The 21,353-nt window shown below is 40.3% G+C and overlaps 1 protein-coding gene across 1 annotated transcript in view; it reads left to right on the plus strand.

Moving 5' to 3' along the window:
- The first annotated feature begins 7,441 nt into the window (after positions 1 to 7,441).
- Positions 7,442 to 21,353, plus strand: part of LOC149289951 (tetratricopeptide repeat protein 27-like) — a 154,354-nt gene continuing 140,442 nt past the window's right edge. The window contains exons 1-5 of the mRNA XM_089490160.1: positions 7,442 to 7,473; positions 9,888 to 10,054; positions 10,588 to 10,759; positions 12,794 to 12,796; positions 13,150 to 13,279. Coding sequence (XP_089346286.1) covers positions 7,442 to 7,473; positions 9,888 to 10,054; positions 10,588 to 10,759; positions 12,794 to 12,796; positions 13,150 to 13,279 — 504 coding nt within the window. The remainder of the gene's footprint in view (positions 7,474 to 9,887; positions 10,055 to 10,587; positions 10,760 to 12,793; positions 12,797 to 13,149; positions 13,280 to 21,353) is intronic.

A 21,353-nucleotide genomic window follows, 5' to 3' on the forward strand; every position in this document is an offset into this window, starting at 1 on the left:
TATTAAAACAATTCTGGTGCAAAGGTAAAGGTGTTCTCACCATATGAATCAATGTAATGGTCTAGTCCAGGGGTAGGCAATCTTCGGCTCTCCCATAATGCTCTTACAGTCATACTGCTGGCAAAGCATCAAGGGAAATGTAGTTCACAACATCTGGAAAGCAAGCCCGATTGGTTTCTATGGTGATAAAACCTTCCTGACGGAATGGGAACAAATGTGTCCAGATTGTGGAAAGGGTGTACCCGAATTGAGTTTTAAATAAAAACTATATATTTACACAATAAAACCTTCAGCGGAACAAATAAAATGGAAGATGCGCTAAGGTTTATTTGCTTACCATAATGGAAAGCGCAAACTATATGAGTTTGAAGTGGAACAGCATCTTTAAAGCTTTAGTAAACCAGAGATTAATAAAAAAAAATTATAAAAACCCTCAGCATATCGTGCTTCTGCGGAAAAAAATCTGCGACTCCATTTGACCCCTTACCTTTCACGGGTGCTTCTGTTCCGGTGGAATCTATTATTATTTATTATTGATAATAATAATAATTAGTATTATACCCCAGCCTTGAGGTAGGTGTTAGGTACACAGACACCCAGTGATCCTCATAGAAAAGTGGTCAAGAAAGAGCCAATGGATGACTAACCCTTGCAGGGGTGGCATTATAAATTCGATTGACCATTGCGAAGACAATTTTATGTTAATAAATACATTGGGGTAAGACTGGTAATTTCGGGTCAGTCTGGGGACAAGCTATGCCAATTAGCCCAGTAACATAACTGCCCACAATACATTTAGCGGACAACAGTCCATTTCTGCCCAACACCACTAGAGCCGTGCATGTTCTACATAAAAGCACTCTTTATCTAGACAACCTAATAGCTGTTTGAAGAGCTCATCTAACAAAACACACAAATCCAATATTTTCAAGCCGGCTGCTACTGTAGCCATTGTTTTTCATTCATTTTTAAGAAGGGATCCTGACATCAAAGTTTTTTTAGAGGCATCATTGCATAGGTTGCTGTTGTGATAAGACCACTTTGTAACAGAATTAATTGAATACATCTTGGTTTACCGGTAATTGTTGGCGTGTATGATGCAAAGAGGTTTGTTGAATAACAAGTTGTAGATAAATTGATGTGAGATTAAACATTTAGCCTCTCCAGTTTAACTGTACATGATTAAGTGCCAGTTCTGTTATTGCCCCCTGCATAAAAAGAGTGAAATAGTGAAACCCCTCAGACTATAAATGTGTATTTTTCTGATTCTCTCAGAGGAAACCTATTAGACGTGGCTTCAACTCAATGTTTAGTGAATAAATCAACTTGTCATTGAATATAACCTGCGTGGTTTTTTTTGTTTACGATGTCCTTTCAGGTCATGCATATTTCTCTAGATTACAGTATTTTTATTTTTATTGTAGTGGATCATCCTTAATATATCAAGCGGTTTCTGTATCAAATCAACACACGTCTGCTATATTTTAAATCTGCGTCGGTCCCCACCTATTCGGTCTGAATGTGGACTTCTCTGGAGAAAGATGTGCTGAGGGGCTTCTCAGTGACATCGCAATCTGAACCACCAGTGAATGCAGGTGAGATATTGCATTGTCATGGGTGCAGGTCACACACCAAGCAAATGAAGAATCTGTTGTATGTCATGTACAAGAGCCAACTGTCTCATCCTTTTTTATCTATAAGTCACATGTATAGGCAAACACTATGTGCTTAAGTTAATAACACATAAACAATGATTATCTTTGATAACACACCAAAAGTCACAGTACGTGAACCCTTGGATTTTAGAACTGGCCGAAACCTCCTTTGGCAGCTATAACCTCTAACAAGGGCTTCCGGTAGCTTCAGACCTACACAACGTTCAGGAGGCATTTTAGACCATTCTTCCTTACAGAACTGCTGGAGCTCAGCCATATACCGAGGATGCCTGTTGTAAACTGCTCTCTTGAGGTTATTCCACATTCTCTAAGGGGTTAAGGCCTGGGGTCTGACTGGGCCACTTCAAAAGGCGGGTTTTATTTTTTTAAACCATTCTGTAGTAGATTTACTTTGCTGTTTATGGTCATTGTTCTGCTACATTACACAGCTTCTATTGCACTTCAGCTGGAGGACAGCCACCCTGATATAATTCGGTAGGATTCCTTGATCATTTATTGACAACTATTCATTGTCCCCTCGATGATGGCAAGCTGACCAGGCCCTGAGACAGCAAAGCAGCCCTAAATCATGATGCTCCTTCCACCATACTGAACCATTGGGAAGATGTTTTCATAGTGAAACCACTATACCTTAAGGTACAGTTGGGACAGATAAATTCAGGTTGCAGGATTTTTTGGATGTCTCATGAATGTAGGTGTAAGCAGCTTTCTAACTTTTACCCATTTTCATGAATGCCCACCCCTATTAATAATATACTTATGTACACTATCCACTTCTTGACCACTTTTTAGCCAAAACGTTACAAAATCCAAGAACCAAGCAACCACGGAAGTAAGAGTTTTACCCGGACCATTATAAGGAGCCAGATTATGGGTCCAGCTGGTGACTGGACTACAGACTCACCTTTCCTTGGTAAGCTCTGCTAGGAGGCAGGAGCTCAGCTGGGTCCCATAACGCAATGTCACATAACCCTGCAGTTGTTGTGTGTCAACTCCTGGACTTTGAGTGTCTCCAGCGAGTGATGCAGATTTGTCATGCTCTGTTTAGTTACATCTTTTTTTATTGTATATTTCTTATTAATTTTGTTAGCAGGAATTATACAGAAAATGCTACACTATCTGAAGCTGACTTTACCGTACAAATATTTGTGAATGATATACATAATTTAACCAGTTGGTATATTGTATATTGATATAATGTACACCAGTAATTATATGAGATTTACTTTGACAGGGGAGATACAACATGTACCAGGAGGCCACAGATTCTTTCTGCACAATTTTAACATCCTTTCCTATCCTAGCCAGCTCTAGAACAGTCTCAGAGGTTTTTTTTACAGGTTCTCCGTTGTAGCGGGGTGATGCATGAGTGCACATTAAAAGATGTGAAGCGTATAAAGCTTCAAAGAGACAAGGAGACCAACACTGAGTCCTGGAGTCACCTCATTGTACCAAATGGGAACAGGGGTTTTATGTAGCAAGATAAAAATATACCAGTGTTGGTATGTTTCACTAAAATAGAGTGGCGCCCTTTAACAAATCTAGTCTGAGAAGGAGAGGTGAGTTTCATTAGAATAGGTTGCAGTCTAGGGGCCATAATTTTGGCGTATATTTTTAGATCTTGGTTCAAAATGGAAATGGGGCGATAGGAGGAGAGCAAGGTAGGGTCCCTGTGTGGTTTGGGAAGGACTATGATACGGGAGACCGTGAAATCCCTCGAGGGGGTCTTCCCCTGCAGAAATCCATTATAAACATCAGCAAGGTGAGCCGGTAGATACGTAGAGAGGAGTTTATAATATTCGGCTCCCAGGCCATCCGGGCCAGTGGATTTGCCATTAGGAAGGGACTTAATAGCAGCGGCTATCTCAGACGGGGTGAACGGTTTGATCAAACGCTCACGGTCTGCAGGTGACAGTTTTGGAATATCAGACCGCCGAAACATTTGAAGCGCCTCATCAGGATCATTAGGTTCTGAAGAATAAAAATCCTCAAAGTATTTAGCAAAGAGTTGAGTGATTTTATCAGGGTCGGTCACGACCGATTGAGAAGAATCCTGAAGCCGGGTTACAGTATGATATTTAGATTTAGAGTGACGGATAAGATTGCCCAGAAGCTTGCCGGACCTATTGCCCCAGCGGAAAAAAGTATTACGAGTATAATTATAAGAAAGCTGTGCCTTTTCAGTAACCCAGGCATCGTAGAGGGATTTAATCTCTTTATATTTTTTCAGGGTATCTGAACTAAGATGGGTTTTATGGGACAAGTTTAGCTTCGGCCTCTCTCCTGCGTCGCACAACATAGGCAATGATATGCCCTCTCAGAACCGGCTTAGAAGCGCCCCAAAACAAATCAGGGTCATCAAGATGTTCATGATTATCATCGACATAATCATTCCATTTCGCAATCAGGAATTGTTTAAACGCTTCAAGAGTGTATAAATAATTAGGAAACCTCCAATTACGGAACACCTGATACGGGGAAGCTAGACAGATATCCATCCAGATAGGGGCATGATCAGAGATCACTATTTGGCCTATGTGGGCACCCTTCAACCTGTGCAAAAACGACACCGGTAAGAACAAGTAATCCAGCCTGGAGAAGGATTTATGGGGGTGGGAATAAAACGTGTATTGTTTATCCGTCGGATTAAGAAATCTCCAGGCATCCCGCAAACGAAGGTGATCCAACACGGGCAGGGAGGAAAGCCCAATAGGACGAGAGGAAGGGCCAGACACATCTAGGGAAACGTTGGCCACCAAATTAAAGGCCCCCCCCAGAATGATATTAGGGGCCGAAATCTCCAGCAGCAGTGAGTAAATTTTGGCCAGAAAAGCGAGCTGATCAGAATTAGGGGCGTATAGATTGACAAAAGTAAAAGATTCATTAAACAATTTAACCTTAAGAATAATGTAGCGTCCCTCCGGGTCAGCAATCTCAGACTCAATAACAAAGGGCAACCTTTTAGAGAGGAGAATGGTGGCACCCCTAGATTTCTTAGTATACATAACGGAGTAACAAGCTCGAAGCCACGGAGCTTTCAGCTAATTTTTAACACGGTCACACCAATGGGTTTCTTGGAGGTAAATAACATCTGGGTGCATTCATTTGAGATGGGTGGTAAGTACCTTTTTATGCTTAACAGGTGTATTTAAGCCTTCAGCATTCCATGATACAATCCGTAAGGAAGAAGGCGTATCACAGCTATTATCAGATTGCACCATAACCACAATAACAACGAGGCCAGGAGGTCACCCGATGCCCCGCTGAGGAAAAGATAAAACAGAAAATGAACCTGGAAATGGCGGCCCAGGAGGGTCCCAGCCAGCCCCCCAAGTGCCCAGTGGACAAAGTAGAAAATAAAACCGTCCATCACCAGTTGTAAAGTGCTATGCTTCTCCCATTTTTTCATTTTTTTTATAAACCGAAACTAGGCACATATAATTTTGTGCCTAGAAACACAACAGAGAAACCAAAAAAAATAAGAATAATCGAGAATCAACAAAACAGTGTACAATAACCAATAAAGGTAAACCAGAGGATACATATCCGAATACCAATGGGTCTCAGAGATCTCGAGCCCTAGGGGAGACAGGCGGAGAGGAGCGAGGCAGAGAAGCAGGATGAAGGCGAGAAGGGGGGGAGACCCCAGGCACCGCCGAACTATCATCCGGAGAAGGAGAGGATCTGGATCCAGCACGAAGAAATTCTTTGGTCGCCATAGGGGTGTCAAAAAAGTAGGCCTGCCCTTCATGGGTAATCCTGAGCTTAGCCGGATAAAGAAGAGCGAATTTCACTCGTTTGTTGTAAAGTTCCGTGCAGATTTCGGAGAACTGGCGTCGTTTGACCGTTACTGCTGCAGAAAATCTTGGAAAAGTAACAGCTTGTGTTTGTGATAAAAAAGAGCTGTGACCTTTCTATACGCGTCAAGGATCTTGACCTTGTCAGCATAGTTGAGGACCCGAAAAATCACCGCCCTAGGACGAGACGTTGCAGAAACTGGTAGTTGACCGATGCGATGCACTCTCTCGATGACCAATTCACCCTGGGGAAGCACCAGGCCCAAGGACTTTGGAAGCCAAGTCGTCACAAGGTCATGTAGCGCTGTGCCCTTAACCTCCTCAGGCAGGCCAACCAGACGCAAGTTATTGCGTCTACTGCGGTTTTCCAGGTCATCAATACGGTCCTGTAAAGCTGTGAGTAAATGATCCTGTGAGTGGAGGGATGCTGACAGGGAGACGTTCCCATCCTCTATGTCGTAGACCCTGGATTCCAGAGAAGTGATCCTCTTTCCCTGAGAGACCAACTCAGCAAGCACGGCATTGATGGAATCAGACAGTTTCTCAAGCTTTGCATCTAGGAGTGGAGATATGACACCAACAAGGTCTTGAGCCGTCAGCGGATCTTTTGTGGAGGCGTCGGACACGGAGTGCCCTTCCGCTACAGTAGAACCTGACCCAGAAGGTGGCACCGGTTTGAGGATCGCTGTAGATTTGTCTCTCGCCTTGCTTTGTCTGGTGCATGATTTAGATGGTGGATCCATATATTTTTCCATGTGTAGATAAGGGGCCGTGAGGAACTCACCCCCAAGAGTAGGAAAGAATAGAATAGCACAAGAGGGTATGACACAAAACCACAATCTATGCACAGATCGTTTGGTGGGATTAGATACCCGTATTGATATATCACAGAAACCGTGAGCCTATCAAAACAACAGCAGAGAAAAGGAAAATCTGAACACAAACCCCAAAAGAATAGTAAATAAAGAAGCCCAAATCCCGCCTCCCCACCTGACTAGTGCCCACCTTAACCCATAAACTAACTAAGTGGCAAGACAAAAAGAAGGAAGCGGTCCGTGTACAGTCACATTAATGTAGGACCTTGTGCTTTTGACGCTGATCGGAGCTCTCCTTCACATGCGACGCACACCACTTCCAAGTTGGGCCCAAGCCACTCAACCAAACCAGGACCAAAAAAGAAACATAAAAAAGTAGAAAAACCCAAACTCAACCTGTAGTTGTATTTTTATTGACACCTCCCTTCTTGATTTTTGATGTAAACCAGAAGTCACTTTTCCCTAATCTTACATTTGATTCTATCGTACCCTAAATAAATCCATTTAATGGTGTTTACTGATTAAAAAATCTTACACATGAGTATACCATGGAGATGGACCATGCCAGCCATTATATGCTCTTTAATGTATATGATAACTGAGAGATCCCTTTAAATTTGTGTGGTATTCCCATTGCAAATGCAATCTGCTTTCCTTGCCTTCTTCAAGCACCATTGGGGAGACAAGGAGCTCCTGCTCTATAACTGGAGCTTCTCCCAAAAGTGTAAGTGGTTTAGTTTTTCTCTGCATATTGACATACCCACAAAGTACTTTAATATGCAGTATTCTTTAGTGAAGCTGTACGTGACAGTAAAGTGTACTCTTAAGTCATCTCTGCCCTATTGTTAAGTAGCTTATTGTTGTCGATTGGTGTAGGTAGCCTTTATAAGGAGAAAGAGAGGAAAGAGATCAGTAAAGAACAGTAAGGTAATGCTCACTTGTCCATGGGATGTCGCTTACCTTTTATATCTAACCAAATATCTCCTAATCAGTTGCACTGACCAGCAAAAATCACAAAGTAATCACAACTTTCAGTAAATGAGTTGATGTATTAACCTTCAATCGGCTCCAGAACCGGCTCAGGGAAAACTGCAGGCAGTGCTCTGTTTTGATTTCAATGGGGGGCACTTTCCTGCCACTGATATGTTGTACCATGGAGGACAAGAGCAACTGCTTTAGTGTCAGGTAAGAGCTTTGTTTTATTTTGGAATAATGCATATTAACCCCTTCAGTCCCCTACAGACGTACTGGTATGTCCATAAACGCATCTCAAGAAACACCTATGGACGTACCGGTACGCCCTGACCTTCTTGCAGCGGCAGGGAGATCAGGCTGTCGCAGAAGCCAGCATCGCTGCCAATCTCCTGTAACAGCTGCCGGCGCGAATGCCGAAAAACTGTTACAGTTTTAAATGTGCGATCGGGCATTCCCTCGGAGGGTCATCAGAGGACAGGATATCCCCTGCAGGGTCTAGACTATAAAGCACTTTATTTCTCAGATCTTCCAATTGTTTCAAAAAAAAGTTTAGAATGTAAACGGATACTATACAGCCCCACCAATGGAGATACAGACTTCTTAAGGAATCAAGTATACTGTTTTTTCTCAAATACATTGTAACCTGTTTCTTTAAAAGACTTTCTAAAATTGATTGGATTTGATTGTGCTGAGGTTTTTCTCACTAGAGAGTGGTATCTCATCTAGGTAAGCATACTGTCATCATTTTTTCGAGTTGTTGGTAATTAACCATTCCCCTATTCAGCATGTATTTAAATTACATTACATTACATTAAAAAGGCTAAGAAAGGTATCTGGATCCATCCAATCCATTGTATAGGTTGCTACAGAAAAGCATTCTGTATTATAACATATCTTTCTAGGTAACCTTTAAAGGCCAGCATTCATCCTAAATTCTAGATTCACAACACTTGCAACATGGCAAGCTTTCATATGTTTTTTCCTGTTCCTCATGGTTCCTATTTCTGCTTGAGTCTTTTTAGATTGTACTATGTCTCCAGTCTGACTGTGATGTGTTGTCATCCTTCCGAGTTTCATTCTTTAAGCTACAGTGTCTGGGACACTTACCATAGGTGTAACTAAAGGCAGGTGTTCCAGAATAGCCACTGCTAATCCACTTAGTTCACATTAAGGTGGAGCCCTGTTGCATATCTTTTTTGGTCAGGACATATCTTTCTTCTCCTCCTTCATGCTGGTCCAAGAAGCATTGTGGAAGAGTCTACGTACATTGCCAACTTTGTGTTCTTTGCGGAATAACTTCAATTTTGCCTTAACTTGCAATTTCATTGTAGAATAAGCAGTTTATCTCAGTGACCTTGAGAGAGAAAAAAGCTACATCCAATGTTTTTTCTTTATGAAATAACATTTACTTTAGATTTAATAAATCCCCTGGTAAATGGAGAAATATCTCAAACTACATCTGTAGAAAAAGCTAGATCAGCACAGAACAGAAGCGTTTTTTCCGGTTTATATTTAATTACTTAGCTTTCTTCCTGTGCATTTGGTAGAAGACCCCAAACGTGGAGTATACATTCCTTTTTTTCACGTTTTGTTCTGCTTTTCCTTAAATAGCCACTAAAATGAAATTTAGCTTGAGACCCCGAAGCCTTAGATTTATGTGTATCATTTTAAATTTTAGCTTCTGTATTGACCACTGTTTGCTTGGTACTCAATGCATTCATAACCAAGCCTTTATCTTTACAATGATGTATATTATCTGTTCCTTTCTTTGATTTTAGCAATTAACCTTATTGAATCAATTGAATTATAAAGAAATGAAAGAAAAAAAAAATCACATTGACAGCGGTTCGTAACTGCTCGCATCTGAAGGAAAGCTGTGATCTATTATTATAACGCCAGGGATTATGTGCACTTGCTTCAAGGCATTCCTTTATAGTTGCATTTTTCAAACCAAGCTGTCCTGTATCGGGACTGCATATGGCAGCTTTCTTCTGACATTATTCTTGGACTCCGTGAACCTGTCATAATGTTATATCTGTCACGTCGGTCCTTGAGACCTTCATATTGTAATAATAATGTGTCTTTTACTAGAAGAGTAAGTGGAATGATTAGAACCAAGGAGGCACAGAAGGATTAATCTGTATTGATTTATAGGGATTTGTGACGATTAAATTCAGGTGGTGTTTTATCCAAGGCAGTGACTGGGGCTTACCTCTCTTGAATTTAATGAGACTGCACATATAGGTAGTGCAGTCATACCAAACATAGGTCCTTATCTTTCAGCAGATTCCTTTGTAAAAGCATTGGCATACAGATGATGGGATCGTTTTTATTTTTTGAAAGGGCTATGCAACCTTAGGGGACTCTAAATGTCAGAGGAAACTTCTAGGGTATACCATATAATAGAAATAGCCAAAGGCTTTGCACTTCGATAGTAAATATAAGGTTCTTTAATGTGCAATAAAGTGCTACTATAAACACATGATAAATGAGAGGGAAAAAAAAGCACAAAGCTTAACTCTTTCACACCTTTAATGGCGCGTATTCATAAGCTTATGAGTAAGCGTCATTTAAGGCTCGAAACACTTTAAGCTTTCAAGTTTCAAAAATGTTTCAACGTGCAGCACAACAGTAATCCTCCAGAGCTCCCCGCCGGGATCCACCCGAGGAACAGGCACAGAAGACCCGCAGTGTCTCCACAAAGTGCTTGTGGAGACACTGCGGGTCTTCTGTGCCTGTTCCTCGGGTGGATCCCGGCGGGGAGCTCTGGAGGATTACTGTTGTGCTGCACGTTGAAACATTTTTGCTACACCCTATGATTCAGTTACTAGCACTAAAGATACCTATTAATAGTAATTATTATGCACACTTAATTGCACACATCCATGTTCTGGGTTTGTGTGTACATGGAGATGTCTTCTATAAGATGTCTACTTTACAAGTCAACGCATTTTTCAGCTTTTCTATTACGCCAGTGTACAACCTAAAATTACATGTGTTTCATGGATTGCTTTAACAAATGGTTACAACCTCTTTTGAAAACCAGGGGATTCATGGATATACTATTTTAAATTAGTAAAGAGAGTTTGGTGGGGGGAAATATTTTGCATAACAGAGAGTTTCCAAGTAGACAAAATTGCAACTGATTCCAACACTGCTTTTAAAAAAAGGGTTAAAATTGTCATGGAGATTTTACATGGTAAAGTATTATTTCTAACAGACTAAGTTCTATATCTAAAGATTCATCGAGAATGTGCAACTTCACTTTAAATGCGATAAGTTTTTTTACAGAAAACTTAAATGTGAAATGTCTTGTATTGACAGAAATCAGCTCCCTGCTGCAGCAGCTGTTTGAAGGCAATTATGAAAGTATTTTCCTCAGTCCACGTGTGCAGGACATCTTCACAGCACCAACCACACATGAGAAGATTGACCTCTACCTGGAGAAACACATATCTGCATACTTAGATGCCTCTTCTGATCTTGATGATGACAGGTAATTAGCTTCCTAAGAAGCAATTTATTGAAATAACTTGTCTTGTGCTGGGTCCATTGAGGTACCCTTGCTTGACCAGTGACACACATGTAAAACAACTAATTAATATTTTTTTAGGGACCAGTAATGCAAGTTATGTTTGCTTTATTGTCCCTGGCTCAAAGAAATCTGAGAAGCAAATCAGTATGAATTATTCTTGCCTACTTACTTGGCAGATATGTTCTCTCTCTATTAAGAACTTTGGCATCCTACCACGCATACTCACCTATAACGAGAGTTTGCATACATGAGCTCAGTGTTGAAATCAGGCAATTCAGATTTTGCTGTTTCATGGGTACCTACAAGACATGTTAAGGTGCAAAAAGAAGTGACTTTGAGGACCTCTATAATGCTTCTCATAGAAGGCACATGCAGTGTACAGGAAGTGAATGGCTTGGAGGGTCATATCTGGTTCGAATACCGAACCCATCCACAAGAGAAGACTGCATTGTGAAATTAATGATTAGATCTGAAGTATCTGACTAGTAACACTTTTAACAACTAACCTAAATGAACTCCTTCTATTTTGTAGAATATTCTGGGTTTGGTTCCGCTGTCCAAGCAGTCTGTGTAAATGTATTTAACAACTTTGATTTTGTAACATACCTGAAAACACCCAAGCTTGCGCTTTAATTATACTCAACAAATAAAGGTACAGGTTTTCTTCCACACCAAACTGTATAGCACAAATTTTTAAATAAGTAGTAACCTATACTTCTGAATTTGTTTCTTGGTTAGTTAAAGAAACAGGGCAATGATCTTTCCAATGGACCTTTGAGAAAGTAATGTGTCCCCAAAACCGACAAAAGACAACATAATAGATAATTAAATCAATTATCACAAACAACTCCATTTTTATGAAACTTTTACCTTAAAATGTTATGATTTCAATGCCTAGTGATTATTAAAGGTTTGTCTTTCTTCATCCATATACCGGAATATACATTTGTCTCTTTCCCTACCCCTCAGTTTCTAGGCGTGCAGATGATCAGCGGTGTATATTACCTGCTTGTTAAAGCCGATGCTCGGTATGCTTTCGTCAGTCAACTCCAGCCCTGGTTTGCAAGGACGTTCTTGGGGTCCAATAAGGGCCCCAATGTACAGGTGCAGAAAGTGATCCTTTGGATTTCCATGGAAGAGTTTTCTTACCACTGATTGGCTGCTTCACCCCCAGTCAGTGCAGTGCTTGGAAGCATTGCCTGTGTCTCTTGTCTCTCTCGTTTTCGCTTTAAAAATATTAAGTGCATGGTGTTGTGTCCATTATTATGATGTCAGTGCGCTAAGCTAGTCTCAGGCTCAAATAATACAAATGTATAATATGAGGCCTACCAAACAGTGTGAGCATGCTGCAAATACAGTGTGTTGGCTGTACAATGTATACAAAAAACAAAATACTGTCTGCGCTTCTCACCCTAATAAAGTTGGCAACAAATATATAAACATAATATAAATGAGAGGTTTTGGTTATATGAATTGGCCAAAGCATAATTAAGCTCACCCGCCACGTCAAGGCACACTCTCAATAGGGTGAGAACCTACGCTCACCTCCTACATAGTGGGCACACAAAGCAGTTTATACTGCTACCAAAACCAAATTAATTTACATTAATTATGCTTTGGCCAATTCATATAACCAAAACCTCTCATTTATATTATGTTTATATATTTGTTGCCAACTTTATTAGGGTGAGAAGCGCAGACAGTATTTTGTTTTTTGTATACATTGTACAGCCAACACACTGTATTTGCAGCATGCTCACACTGTTTGGTAGGCCTCATATTATACATTTGTATTATTTGAGCCTGAGACTAGCTTAGCGCACCGACATTTTTTCTTTTCCCTGTTTGCACATATTTGAGGTTGTTGGCTCCTCATTAGTCTGGTTGCAGCTTGCTGTCCAGGGGTTAAATGGGTGGAGGTGTAATTGCACCTCCCCCAACACATTAATTTGGTTTTGGTAGCAGTATAAACTGCTTTGTGTGCCCACTATGTAGGAGGTGAGCGTAGGTTCTCACCCTATTGAGAGTGTGCCTTGACGTGGCGGGTGAGCTTAATTATGCTTTGGCCAATTCATATAACCAAAACCTCTCATTTATATTATGTTTATATATTTGTTGCCAACTTTATTAGGGTGAGAAGCGCAGACAGTATTTTGTTTTTTGTATTATTATGATGTCTCCCAGCATTAAAGGGTTAGGCCAATTCAACCTACTGCATAGGGTGTTTGTGTTGTATATATAAATCAGAAAATGAATACAATTCAGAGGATCTGTGAATAGTACTTGGACAATGTACTAGTCGCTACACCTAGGTTTGATTAATCCTAATGACCATCTTTTCTTACTTGTAGACAGTTGGTGGTATTTCTTTTGGGAGTTTGCTGCCTTCACCTTTTTGTTCAGAGTAATTGGACTGGACCACCTGTCAATTCAGAACCCCAAGATTTCTTACCACTGTCATTATTTGAACAATCTTCAGAGGTATGTCAGCAGTGGGATGGGTTTACCATTTTATGTCATCGCTCTGTGTATAATTTGTTCTGCATGTGCCAAGTTTGAAAAGTAGTCCATGAAATGGTCAGATCAGTGGGAACTGGTTTTATGTTGACGTGACCACTTTAACATTTGCTCTATAATAGTTTTTTTATATATATAGCTCCCACATTAGTGATGGCACAAATGTTTGGGCCATCCTTAACCTAGACTTTTCAATGGTCAGCCTCTGCATTAAATAGTTGGACAACACTATTCCAGAACAAGGGACTTTTGCACTTTTGTACTCTTATGATTAAGACACAAACTCTTAGAATATACATATAAATTCACACTGATCTATATATTTCAAATAAACAAGCTCGTTACTCCAGCGCTAACGACTTTAGATGCTGCTGTTCTAGATACATGTAAAATAAATGGTTTCTATTGAAACGAAGTGTGATCGTTAATAGTCTAGACACGCAGCTGATCGACAGGCACGTAGGGGAGTGGCATTAAGTGAATGATATAGAGCCTAAAGACGGTGATAAGTATGTTTGATGGCGTGTTTGTTCAGAGAGATAGGACATCCCAGCGCACACGCTTGGCTTAGAGAGGGTCCTGAACCACGGCGTTCGATTTCCATACGAACCCTGCTAGAATAAAACTAAATTAACCTTATCTGCAAAGTGAATGATTTCTCTTTTTGATGAATGCCCGGCGCTTTTGATTACACTTAATTGAAACTTTGTATTAGTGAAATGAGAATGATTTATCACTTTGCTCTTGTGTATAACCACAAGGTCTCTTCCATCTAATTTATTCGGAGCAAGCTCTATCTCCATACTTTGTTTGCCAAGAGAGGCGAGTCCCCTCCCTGAATAAACTATTGATAATAAGCTGTAAAAATGTCTTCTGCATTAAAAATTAGGCATTTGGAAGGAGACAGGATGGAGATAATCTGAATTGCTGGAAACAGAACATTTAAGTGAACGCACACTCTGTACAATGAATTACATATTTAGCTGGGAGAATATCATTTTATTATTTGGTAGTTAGGCAGTTTGTGTCATTGAAATAACTGTGCTCTGTGTTGTGAATTTTATTATTATTTATTAGCGTTTTATTTTATTTTTTAAAATAATCTTTACCACAACAGTCTCGTATCTTCATAAAAGGCATCATTCATGGGATAAGAGTTCACCTTTGTGAGAACAATGACGAGCACAAGACATATTTTTTTTGTATTTATTTATTGACTAGTTAGTGATAACACCTTATAATCCATATATTTGCGAATGCCATGACCACTTTGGTTGAACAGGTCTACTAAAAGAGGTTTTTGAGCTGAATTTCTACCAGTATATAGAAGCAAGTGTGTCTTATTTACATGTTCTCCTGGTACTGCCCAGTAACCTTCCCTGCATGTCACTGTGCGTGCTTATAGCTATAAATTCACTGGAATTTTACGTTTCCAAGCAATTTTTTTCCATTGAGCCCTCATGGAATAACGCAGATCTAGCAGAATGAGAGTACCGAATTCTTATTGTATCATAGACAGTCACTGGTGATAAAGTGGAACGGCTCATAATACGTATTCACTTAAAATATGTCAAAGAAAACATAAAATAATATACAAGCACAATTTAAAATATACATTAGCTATTAAGGTGACTCAGCTTGACGCACAATACAAACCTCACATCATACAATAAAAACAAATTTACGATTACATACCCGGGCAAAGTTTATAATACATCTTTAGGAACATGGGCAACTGAGGGAGGGTCGGATGACTGACGTACACACGAAACAATGAGTGCACCAAAGTGGGCTGTCAGAAGTTGCAAAGCTATAAATCTTCTTTGTACCTTTTGTTTTTACTTTTTCAATGTACTTTTTCAAGTGCTTGGTTTATATAGATTATGTTCAAATTTTGGAAGGGGAAGCTTGTTAAAAGTTATAACGATTATGTGTAACACATTTTGAGACTATATAGTAGGCCACTTTAGCTACCCGTTGGAGGTTGATTGATCTCATAGCATTTCCATACCTGGGAGGTTGGTTCATGAGGTGGCAGGGATAGCCACACACACACACACACACAAGGGGGCGTGGTTGGACATCCAAGGGGTGGAGCCAGGGGTGGAGCCAGGCACAGACAAGGCCGGGGTTAGCCCTCAATAGCATTAAATGGGTTAGAAATCTGAGGTAACTTATAGAGGAGTGGGAAGGCTTAATGCTGCTGCCATGCCCTAGAGAAAGAGTGATCTGGAGATCTGGGGAAGCAGTGTTTCACCCAGAGTCTCTGGGCCAAAACCGGAGAGTTCCCAGGTATGATGTTTTTCCTCCATACATATATTTAATTAAACCACTATGTACGGGTGCATATATACATATATTTCAGGTTTAATGTAATAATCTCATTTTCTGATATAGCGATTTCTTTCCAATAAAAGTTTATTGAAGATATTCAACTGTTGTTGTAAAGACGTAGAAAATATAATAAGATAAGAGAGGAGGGACCAGGGGGGACAGGGTTAATTGAACATAATATCATGGGCAAGGCATTTACAGACACCGTATAAAGGCTCATGTACAATCATTATTTAGAGATACATGTGTTATAATGCGCAGCTTTGGTCGTTTAACCAGATATATAGTTCATTTTTATCTTTACTATTTGGTATATTATTTTGCATTTTATCATCTCTTCCCGATAAGCTCTTTGTTATAGCAGGGGAAACCATCACAACTGGGAAATTTGCAGTTCACTTACCTTTTCTCCTTTTTTCCTTTTTCTTTACATCTCTTACAAACAAACTAAACTTATTTTAAAAAAAAAGAGATCCTGTGGATGCGTTACATCTTTTGTAGATGTTGTACTCATCAAAGAGTCACATATAGTCACTCATCAAAAAATGACATAAACAGAATAAAACTTGATAGACGTTCAGTGGTAGATCTAATTATGGTTTTCTGTTAGATGTGTCAGTTACACCCTCATCTCATTCTATCATAGTTCAGAACCCTTTATGAAACAAAAATTCAGTGCACACCTGGCAGATAATTGGTCAGGGCCAGGTCTGTTCGTTTGTTAGGCAGTGGATTAACGTTGAATAACGACATGAAATAAAAGCAGGCTGTTGCTTGTGCTTTCCTCCAAGCAACTGAGCAAGTGCTATGCTCTGCTTATGAGATCTTATGTCTAAAGAGCATTTTATATTCATGGTTTGGCGTTCCATTAAAAAGCCGCATTTGTGGAATTGAATTACAGCTTGTGACAGAGTGCAAAAAAAGAACCCCTTCAAGGTCTTAATGTTTAAAGTACATTGAAAAAAAGACATTAAATGCTTATTTACTTCTACTTCTTAGAAAGAGATACAAAACAAGAACTGCCCATAGCCACACCTAATTATTTATATGAAACTTGCAAGTATTTTTTTTCCAAAATCAGTCCTTGAGAACATAAATCCTTCCAGTTTTAGATTCTGTAATAAGAAAAATGTCTATGGCTGTATTGGTCCAAGAAAAGTTGGACTCTTTAGTCGAAGGTGATACCTTTTATTCGGCCTACACAAAAAAAGAAAGTATGTAATTGAACCGTATATGTTGCGCTTCATTGAACAATATGTTCAATTTGTTGTGGTCCTTGAGGACTGAAGTTGCGTGCCCCTGATATATTAAATCCAGGGTGTAGTACTTGTTTTCTTTAAATGAATACTATTGAATAATTTTTTAAGTTTTACATATCTGAGAAGTTTCAGAATTTGTTCTAGAGACACAGGGCATGTCATATAATTGCCAATCATCTGGGGGCAGCTTTTTGCCTCATGGCAGGATTGCAAGATTCTTGCCGAGTCCCTGTCTGGTTCTATCCCTTTTTCCACAAACCCTTGGTTGGACTTATCTCCGTAATTTGCTGACCCTTATCCAACAGAAATGGACTTACTTCCTGCAGCAAGACTCAAAGCATCCAGTCACTGGCAGGCAGGTGCTGTCATTGAAATCAGTGAAACCGTTTTCTACCCATGCATACAGAGGGGTTTCATTAGACCCCCCTGGAGGGAGTTTGTGCTCCCCACCACCCATTTCCTGCTCCCCAAGACAGAGCACATACATTCTTGTTATGCACTTGAGCCACTTTTGTGTCAATTCGTTCAGGTTGTACAGTTCGCCATTCACTCTGCATTGATTAGTACCTGGGATACGGTAGATAATATACCGCTCATAGCAGAACTTGACAATGCAGGGCTAAAAAAGGGCAACAAAGGAATCCAGTAACTTCCCAATTAAAAGAAGAACTGCTTTCACTTGTTACATATTCAGCAGCAGTCTCGTTAATATCCCTTTAGAATTTCCCCTTTTCTCTGTTTGCCTTTTAAACTGTTATTCTTTACCCAATGCCTTTTTTTTAATTAGTCGAGCTCCTCTGAGCATAAAGTCTGCTCTCTAAGAGGCTTATCATTTCCAATTGCAAACACAAACGTCCACTGCTAAGCACTAAAGAGCTAGGAGGCTAATAATAAGGATCCAAACCTTGGGCACACTTTTTATATCTCTCATCATGTTTGAATATTAGAAGCTTTTCCTACATTACTTGGCTATGGCATGTAATTAACCCAGCTGCCAGCATTCTCCCAGTGTTTCATCCAAAGAATGTTAAGCAGACGTATACGTTCTTGCAGTATGAACCTGATTATCGTCTCGCTGTTGTAGTTATTGCTCCAGTTTTATTTATCAAGAACACCTTGGATTAGAACCTGAGCTTTTATCACGGTTGCTCCTCTAAAATGAAACACATAGCAAGCTGCTTACATCGTGAATGGCTTACATTTTTCCTGTCTTATAATGAAACCCACACAATGCTATATAAACGAAGCGGTAATGAGATTTAGGCACCCATACACAGAAATGAGAAACCTTCCTTACTCCCTTAAAGCTAATCTTGTTTTTCTATTTCTTATGTTAGGTTGAATTAATTAAAAAAACAAACAAAAAAACCCCCCCACTATTCTATTGGGATGTATTGATGGGATAAGGACAGGACATCCCCTTTGGGGTTGTAGAGTCTGATATAACCCAATATACCTGAACCCTGGTAGTGACAAGGCAATCACAAAAGTTCTGTCCTGTCTACCCATTGCACAGCGCTACGGAAATTGATGGCGCTATATAAATCAATAAATAATAATAATAAATAGAAAAACAATGTATCCTCATTTGCACATCAGGGACACAAAAGAAAACCTTCACGCTCAAAGAAGTGTTCTGTGATGTTTATTCTGCCAATATCAGCCTTTTTACAAGTTGCGCTTGTATAGAAATACAGTCATCCTTAGCAGAGATAGGCGCTGTTAAAACTGTATGTTGCTTTATGGTAAATTAGTTTATATATAACTAGCTCACTGATCCTACATAAGACATAAATTATCCTGTGACCAATGTAAGCCAACCTTGATATGCTCTCAGCTGGTCAGTACAGAAATAAGACTGCAAGCTCCCCCCAACAACATCCTTGTTAATATTAATCAGATTTAAATGTGACTGCCTTTATAGTTTGTTTTATCTTGTTCATTGGATTAAATATATTTTGTTTTATATACCGTATTTGCTCGATTATAAAACGAGGTTTTTTCCAGAGCAAATGCTCTGAAAAATACCCCTCGTCTTCTAATCGGGGTCGTCTTCTAATCAGACCTCAAATAGAGTCTGATTAGGAGACTAAAATCCAGATCCCCCGCACCGCTGCAGGGGACCTGGATCCTCCTGTCTCACCCCCCCCCCCCCATCATACACACACTTACCGGTGCTTCCTGCTGTATTGCCGGGGCAGCGGGTTGACGTCTACGCGATCCGCGTAGACAACGTCCGCTGCAGCCGGAAGGAGGTGTGGCTAGCAGCGGGGGTTGTCTGCGTCCGTCGCGCAAACCTTCCCCGACTGTCAGAGATCAGAGTTCCCCGCACCGGTGCGGGGAACTCTGATCTCTGACAGCCGGGGAAAGTATACGCGACGGACGGATACAAACCCCCGCTGCCAACTCCACCTCCTTCCGGCTGCAGCAGAAGGCGACGTCAACCCGCTGCCCCGGCTGGAAGCACCGGTAAGAGAGGGCTGAGAGGGGAGGGGAGGGGAGAGTGTGTGTGTGTGTGTGTGTTAGTTAAATGGGGGTATAGGGTGTGTGTGTGTGTGTGTGTGTGTGTGTTAAATGGGGGCATAGGGCATTTCTGGAGTGGCGTTAAGGGGGCATTTAATAGAGCACTCTGCCTCCTGAAATGCCTTATACACCTATATGCCACTCTGCCCCATAATATGCATTTTAACCCCCTAAATGCCAGAGTGGCATATAGGGGTATAAGGCATTTCTGGAGGCAGAGTGCTCTATACAATGCCTTTTAACTCCCTTAATGCCACTCTGCCTCCTGAAATGCCTTATACCTCCCTATATGCCACTCTGCCCCATAATATGCATTTTAACCCCCTAAATGCCAGAATGGGATATAGGGGTATAAGGCATTTCTGGAGGCAGAGTGGCATATAGGGGTATAAGGCATTTCTGGAGGCAGAGTGGCACATAGGGGGTCAAAAGGCATACCATGGGGCACAGTGGCATATAGAGGGTTAAAAGGCATATCATGGGCCACAGTGCCATATTGGAGTGGCAAGCCTGGGGGCAGATGTGCGTAACTGGGGGACAGGTTGGAAAATACAAGAAATAAAAACAAAAAAAATATTTTTCTCAATCATAGCTTTTATTAAAAAAAATAGTTTACATGAATTAACATTTACTGGTAAAACTTTTTTCCTTTAGGGTCGTCTTATATTCAGGCTTTTTCTTTTTTTTCCTAAGTTAATATTCAGATTTTGGGGGGTTGTCTTATAATCAGGGTCGTCTTATAATCGAGCAAATATGGTAATACATCCCACAAAAGTGTGCCATATCTTTTTTCCTTTCATTTTTCCCTAGTATTTGTCTTCTGTGACATAAAAATACAATCATACTTTATGTATTTTATAGCTCACGCAACCCTTTATTTGCCAAAAGAGACATAAGGCTTCACAGAGATTAAAAGCAGTTAATGGATTTTTGCATTTGATAGGGTAAGCGCTACTGAAAGAATTAAATATTAAAGAGCATTAAGCTCCAGGGTTTTGTTACACTTTGTTTAAATTAGGCGGGTTAATTGACCAGCAATTTTGCCATCTACACGACTTAGTAAAAAGACGTGGATTTTGTTATCAGCCAGGTAGCATCAACTGAGAATACAGCAAGGTTGGCACAACATTTACATTGAACTATAACGACTGCATACTTCAGTGACACAAAAATACGAGCTTCTTTGTGAACAAAAAAATCACTTAGCTCAGCCACAGATTAATCTGATTTTTTTCTTAAAGAAAGTTATCAAATTCTACTTGCTTCCTGTTTTAACCCCTTAATGACAAAGCCCGTACATGTACGGGCTCAAAATGCATTGTTTTCAATGGGTTTAGGGACCACCCATTGTCCTTAAAGGGTTAAAAGGGTTATATTTATCATGAATAATCCCTATGCACTGCACAGTTGTTTTTAATAGCACAAATGCTTTTTGAGGGTGTCTGGATGAAGGTATTGAGGTATAGGAGATATAGATGATGGAGAGAGAAAACAGAGGGGGAATGGGAGGGAGAAATAAAAGAGATATTACAGAAGCTTGGAAGGGTGAGATACAAGTTGAGGGTACAGTGCAGGTGTTCAGGGAAAGGAGAGGTGCAGGAGGTGAGGGTAAGAAAGACACAAAAAGTGTGGTGGGATAGAAGAGATACAGGAAGTTGTTTGGATGAGAGACTCGCAGTTTAGGCTGGGTGAGACAATAACTGGGGTGGAGTGGGAAGGGACAAGCGCTGAAATTATATATGATTGAATAAGACAGCTGGAGGATTTGGAACAAAGCCGCCCTAGGTAGAGAGTCATGGTTAACCTGTTTACCACATTGTGGCTATTATCTGTAAACATTTGTTGTCTAGAGGTGGTACAGGCAAACAAGACAGGATTCTCAATGTTCATCAATGTCCCCACTGGTGTAACAACAGCAGTCG

This window comes from Sceloporus occidentalis, unplaced genomic scaffold (assembly GCF_023333645.1).
Source record: "Sceloporus occidentalis isolate IW3139 unplaced genomic scaffold, rSceOcc1.0.p SCAF_42, whole genome shotgun sequence".
Taxonomy (NCBI): domain Eukaryota; kingdom Metazoa; phylum Chordata; class Lepidosauria; order Squamata; family Phrynosomatidae; genus Sceloporus; species Sceloporus occidentalis.